We start from the raw sequence: 6,904 nt of genomic DNA, 5'->3' as shown, positions 1-6,904 counted from the left end.
AATGAGCAGAGGGAGCTCACGGAATCCTAAAAAGATAAAACCCTAATTTGGGGCACCCTGACACGACAAAAAATGTCGTGACACGGTATAGATTACCGCGTCACGGTGCAACAGCTGCCCTAAATTGATAAAACACGTGTAGGTTTTACGTGGATAAAACACAAAAAATTTCCGTGACGCAGCATGGGTACCGTGACACAGCAGAAGCTGCTGTGGCACGGTAACTTCCACCGTGGCGCGACACGTGGCGCCGTGTCACGGTGCACTGCTTTTCCTAAAATGCGTCAAAATTCATAAACATGTGAGAAAGACACGGAAAATACACGAATAAAGCACCGTGACACGGTGAAGAATACTGTGTCACAGTACCAGGCCCCGTGCCACGTCATCATCCCCCGCAACGCGGCAATTTAACTAATGTGCGGTAATTCTAGTTTTTTTATGCGTTTTTAAAACTATGATAACTTTTGATCCGTAACTTAGAATAAGGCATATAATATTTCGTTGGAAATCTTATCAAGTCTACTTTCTAACCCAATTGAAATCAGGTCAAAATCATTTGTAAATTTTAAGATACGGTCGTTTTAGTGACAGGGTGTTGGTTTTGGGCCGAGTTTAGTATTTTGCTCATATCTTCTTTGTTTTAAATCGGAATTGGGCTTATGATATATAGTTGGAAAGCATATTTCAAGGCCTATCCAACCAAATAATAATTGGATCAAAATTATAGGGCCACAAAATCAATTTCTCTCGGTTTTGTGATGTGGACACGAAAAGTGGAAAGTAAGTTATGGTTTAGGGAAATGAGCTAGGAATTAGAATGGTTTATGAAATGTATTGGGAATGAATATGGATTTAAGCACTCCAAAGTTTAAATACTCAACCCGGCCAATAATGGAGATAAAAGGTTGTTCGTCATCGAGTTTGGTTTTGGGGAGACATTTTTAGGTGTTTACAATGCTATGACAACATCTCCTTAACAGCACTGAACAATGAAACAGAGGAAATCTTTGGAATTAAGGCAGAGCAGCTCCGTGCCATGAAGGAAAATGTAAGTTTTTTTGTCCCACTAAGTAAATATGTAAATAAAATGTAAAATACATTTACTGAAAAAGGATTAAGAGCCATATTTCATTCCAAATATTAATCACAACAATTAATATCATCACAGCAAGACTTTATGTCTTTCACCATTGAACAACTAAAGATTACTTCAAAGCTGTTCCATTTAAAGGTTGGACCAACTCCGGCATTGACTGCCAGCAACACACTCAAATGGTCACTAGAAGCAGTTGCTATCAGTCCTATCAATAACAAAACCCCGTTCCTTAATTGGTCACTGCATAAACAAGTACGAACATCAGTGAAAAGAAAGCAGCAACAGTTACTCAGTGAAACAAGCAGTAAGCTAAACAAGGTGACATCTCCTCGACAACAAACCAACATATCAGCTGCTGATGCTACAGCAGAAGGAGAAGAACACAATGAAGAGATCTTTAGCGCCAATATAACACCATGAAGTATGGAGGACACCTCTTTGAAGCTTGGGTGAGAATTTCATTTTGCTAGAATATATATTCAGCTTACGAGTACCAACATATAAGTGTTGCATTTTGCTCGTTCTGCAGCATTGTAAGTTTAGTGGCTACTAACAGTAACATATGTTGTTGCTGCATTTTGGTTATTTTGTAGCCTTTAACTTTATATAGCCTACTCAAATGCATTAGCGGTAATAGATTGTAGGCCTTTTAAAAAGGTTATGAAGAAACACAGGTGCAAATTTGTGTTCTTGCATAACACTTTATCTATATATAGATTAGATGAAGCTGCCTATGTAATTAGTTTGTGTAAAAATAGGCTAAATCTTTTGATGCTTTTCAATGAACATGTAGCATAGATAATACATGTTCTTGTGAAAAACATAATCCATATATTTTGTGGATGAAATTAGATGTACTAAATCAATTTTTATAAAATATAAGATGAAATTAGATGTACTTTATTGCTTCAGCTTTGCAAGGCATTTTTATTTTTTAAACTATATGACTTTTTATGTATAAAAAACATTCTACCAATGAAAACAAAAAAAAAAAAAAAAAAAAAAAAAAAAAAAAAAAAAACACCTCTATATCAAAGGCCAACAATTGATATTGCTTTCATATAACACCATCAAAATATGTATATGTATATGTATATATGTTTGTGTGTGTGTGTGTGTGTGTGTATATATATATATATATATATATATATATATATATATATATATAAGATAGTACTATTTTTTCATTATACAAAAAATAAACTGAATTCAAATTGTACAAAACAAGTGAATTCAAGGACAACTTAGTCACTACATCCAATAAGCAAAATGAAATCCATAATTATCATTGATACACCATTAATTAATTCTGTAACTACAAAGATGCTAGCACAAACTACATACCCTACAACATTACTATCTCCAGCAAATTAAGCATTATCTTGATACATATCTGGATGGTTTCCATATTTAACAGAAAAAATGAATTCTGGTACAACTTCAACTAGATTACTGTCATCATACTGAACATTCCCATCAATATCACCTTCATTACAATCTTCTGCATCCGACGGAATAACTATAACCTCATTTTCAGAAATAAGCATCTTTGCAACTTCATTTCGTATAGCACTGGATTCACCAACATCGATTTTCATCTCTATCTCTTCATCAACATCATTTTTTAGCAATTGTAAATATAAAGCCATTTCATGTGAAAGTTCAGCTATATAACTAATGAAGCTAATCACCTTCTGCACTTTACTTTCTTCTTGATTAGGAATCCAGATTTTAGGAACAAATGAATAAGAAGATGATATAGCTAATTTGTTCTTCATTTTCAAGAATTACAAGCAAACTTTAATATAACATCCCTAGGTTGCTTGCAAAGAATAAATAAAGAGTATATACTTGTTCCTCAAGGCAATGTATATTATTTTTCCTATTTATTCATTTTACTAGATTTCAAAAGCCTTACACAACCAACTAAAGCTCCTAACAGTTAAACTAAACAACAGTACTATACGACTACCCAATATATATATAATATATAATCATACTTATCAATCATAACTACCTAACTTCATACATTAGAAAATCAAAAAATAGGATTCAGAATTTGAAAATACATATAACTACTTATTACTCATATAAATATTGAGTCATTTTTTACCTCTTCGCATAATTTGTGTGTTAATTTTTTACCTTTGTTCAGAGAATTGTATAGTTACATTTCCCAATATTCAAGACCAATTTAATAGCATAAGAAACAATCCAAAACATTACACACCAACATTAAGAATTAATATTCAAATTACTGAACCATTGCTAATCAAACGGTCAACTTTAGTTTTAAAACTCATCTTAAAATAAATACAAAGTCATAAAACCAACTTAAGAAACTAATTTCTTATTGATTCAAAATAACAACATCAAAAATCAGTACTCAATTGCAAATAAACATCAAAAACAATACGATTGCCCTGACTAAGCTTGAGCACAGCGCCTTCATCAATTTGTACTTCATAATAATCAATCAGTTCATCAACTCCTTTCCTAATAAAACACTTCACAATTTTATTTTCAGAAGTTTGTATCTTCAATTCGGCTTCAAATTCTGTATCATAAAGACACAACATAATCTTGGTTGTTTCTCTATGGTTCTGAAAATGGTCTCGAGCAAAATCTACGGGAACATTCTACATCAAAAAAAAATGTATAAGCATACCAATATAATATGGTTCACAACTAAATAAAGCAATACAAAAACACATACTATGATTCCCTATGAATGATATGATTCAGAAAATACAAATTGAAAACTATGGCCTTTCAATCTAGCTAACATAGTATTCACCCAAGTATTTACCTCAATCATCCTTGTTGAACGACCTTGAATCAAAGACTTATGACCACGCTTTTTAGCACCATTACCACCTATATTTGCCATCCTTATGAAAGTAATTAACACAAGGGGAAAAAGTCACATCAATGATGATTTTATAAGCAAAAATTCAACTGAAATACCAGTTCTACACTTAAGTCAAACAAACACTTAATAATAATAACAACTTTCACATTAATGTTTGACTTTAATATTCATGAAACTAATTTGCTATAAAAGTAGGCTTAAATAAACCTACAATTGATTATGGTATACGAAGTATATCTTTAACATATAATTTACTAAATTTTAGACTTATGACTTAGACTATGTATATATTACCATACTTTCATAATGACAAATCAAGCAACATAACTATAATTTCCATAAAGTAATTAAATTCCCAATATTGTAACGTGATAATTTATGCTATTGAATTGTATAATTGAAGACCAATTCAATAGCATAAGAAAGTTTCTTATTAACTATAATTCAATACCAACAACTATAACTATAATATTCAAGACCAATTCAATAACAACTTATCACGTTTTTATCAGAAAAATAAAGGAGGAAAAATCACGGTATTAAAATTTTTTCCGTAAAGTCATGGTTTATAAAAATTAAGAGAAATGGAATTCAAGATATACACCATACCATATAAGTGAACATCAGTTTCTTAATTAATTTAGTGAATGCCTATTCACATCCAATCAAATTCTTGCTTATAATTTCAAAAATCATACATAAACACACACAATTTACATCCATTATTGTACGCAATTTTCCACAATAATATATTTTCCTTTTATAAAACTATCATATTTTCAACTCCTCCACACATCTTAATTAAAGAGTACATATATTTTATCCGCAATCTTTTGTATTTCTTATTAACTAAACCTGTCATTTCATAAATATATACTGAACATACAAACAACGATAAAACAATAGCAAAAAAAAAAAAATATCGATAACTTGGGGAACCCCGCGTAACGCGCGTGTGTCCACAACTAGTAAATAAAAGAATATATGAAGTATAAAAAGAGCAGCTCACTGTTATTATACAGTACACGCTCCCCTATGCTCATCTTCCTCCTTTTTTCATTCTGACATCAAAAAAATTTAGCTCACTTCTTCCTTACCACTACTGAGCATATAAATTTTCCAATTGCAATGAATGAACATGGGTTCTCTTTAGGTGCCACTAATCTTGTCTTTCTTGAGCTAGCTGAAGTACTTCTCTTATATTTCTGCATTCTTTTTAAGTGAATCAATTAAGGTAATTGGCATATATAATTTGAAGAGAAAAGAGGGGTTGAGGTTGGTTGGGGTTGGTTTGGGTTATTGGGTTGGGGAGATAGGAGGCTGGGTTTCACGATGGTGGGAGGGCGGGATCTAGATTGGGGTTAATTGGTGTGGTTGGGAATCTCTTCATCTCTGTTGATACATAAATAAATGACACTCCCTCCGTTTTTTGTTTTATTTGGATCACTTGATAATACACGGAGTTTTAGGAGATTAATATAATATTGTGAGTGGATGAATAATTTATTATAGTAAAAGTTAGATGGGAGCATGAAAGAGAAAGAATGTGAGGGAGAGTACATATTTTTATTATATAAGTGGGGACCATGAAAGAGAGAGAATCATAAAATAATTTTAGTGGGGTTTAAAGTAAGAGAGAGAAATGATAAAATATAGTATTCCCTCCGTTCCCAAAACTTCGACCTTTTTGGGTTGATTTCGCGGTTATTAAGAAACTTAAATAAGAAGAAATAAAAACATATTGAAAAGATAAATTTATATGGAGTTTGTAAAAAAGTAGAGAGATAAAGTGTTAAAAATACATGAAAAAACAAAATTTTATATGGGGAAGCTAATTTTGCACAAATATTGTTGTAAATTTGTGGGTAGTTTAATATAAATGGGTCGATCATTTTGGAACTAAAATTAGGCCAAAAGGGTCAAAAATTTTGGGGACGGAGGGAGTATAAAGTTACCAAATAAGAAAGTGATGCATTTAATAAAAACACTCATAAAAGGAAAGTGATGCATTTAAAAAAAAAGGAACGGAAAGAGTACTTTGTTTAGAATGGGAATTCAACTTGCAAGGCTTTGATTGATGCAGTAGTTTTTAACACAATTGAAGTAAAATCGCAAATTCTGATTTGAATAGAATTCCAGAATCATGAATGAAAAAGAGGAAAAATAGAGTCTCAATTGCAGTATAAGAAAATTACCTTTTCGTAGCGATTATTTTGACATCTGGTTATTCGATACACATCTGCCGTTGCCATAGCTGTTAGTAGTGATTTTCGCTTTCGCTGGGGTTGTCCTCATTTATCACTACGGAAAACTACTATCAATCACGGTGATTATTGTAGCGATTATAATTACTACTAATTTTGAACTCATTTTCTACCAAAAAGAAAACCCTACATATATATGATCCATATAAGATTTGAACATGTAACTTCAAGATCTAATATATTAAATGTTTTTCCAGTAAGTTATGATATATTTAATGTTATTTTTGCCAAACACAATTTTAAAATCTAGTGTAAAAAAGGTTTTTTGTATCGAATTTAGGATTTTAGTGGTGATTGTAAACGATATGTTTTACCATAATTTTATAAATATGCAGAAAAAAAGGTAAATATATATTATTATATTTTTCGTATCGATTTCATATGAGTTTACTATGTCGATAGAAAAGTGATACAGATTCTTCTGCTATTTGACATATATATATGTATATTGTAGAGAATGTACAATCGCTAGGAAAAGACAATTTTCTTGTAGGGTTGAAAGTTTATTCGTTTTTGCTTGGTGGGTGTGGAGTTAAATATATTCTTTAATTAACAAAATAATTAAATTCTAAATCTAATTAACATCTAATTAGCAGTGGGTATACTGTAGCTTCTAGATTAATACTTCAATGGTATTAGTTGGAAATAAGAAAAAGGTTGGTATCATAT

The 6,904-nt window shown here is 31.2% G+C and overlaps 1 protein-coding gene across 2 annotated transcripts; it reads right to left on the bottom strand.

Moving 5' to 3' along the window:
* Positions 1 to 3,321: 3,321 nt before the first annotated feature.
* On the bottom strand, positions 3,322 to 5,373 carry LOC145563992 (uncharacterized). Of its 2 annotated transcripts, none has more exons than XM_081624363.1 (3): positions 4,981 to 5,373; positions 3,909 to 3,990; positions 3,322 to 3,738 (listed from the first exon to the last, which is right to left on the bottom strand). In XM_081624363.1, exons 2-3 carry the CDS (start codon positions 3,987 to 3,989, stop codon positions 3,472 to 3,474), a joined length of 348 nt encoding a protein of 115 aa, XP_081480489.1. In that variant the 5' UTR covers position 3,990; positions 4,981 to 5,373; the 3' UTR covers positions 3,322 to 3,471. The 2 variants fall into 2 exon arrangements, with proteins under 2 accessions (XP_081480489.1, XP_081480488.1); XM_081624362.1 differs by having other exon boundaries at positions 3,909 to 3,976.
* Positions 5,374 to 6,904: the final 1,531 nt, after the last annotated feature.

This window comes from Chenopodium album, chromosome 10 (assembly GCF_948465745.1).
Source record: "Chenopodium album chromosome 10, dcCheAlbu1.1, whole genome shotgun sequence".
In the NCBI taxonomy this organism is placed as follows: Eukaryota; Viridiplantae; Streptophyta; class Magnoliopsida; order Caryophyllales; family Amaranthaceae; genus Chenopodium; species Chenopodium album.
Note: the sequence above shows the minus strand (reverse complement) of the source record. Positions and strands in the feature narration are given on the sequence as shown.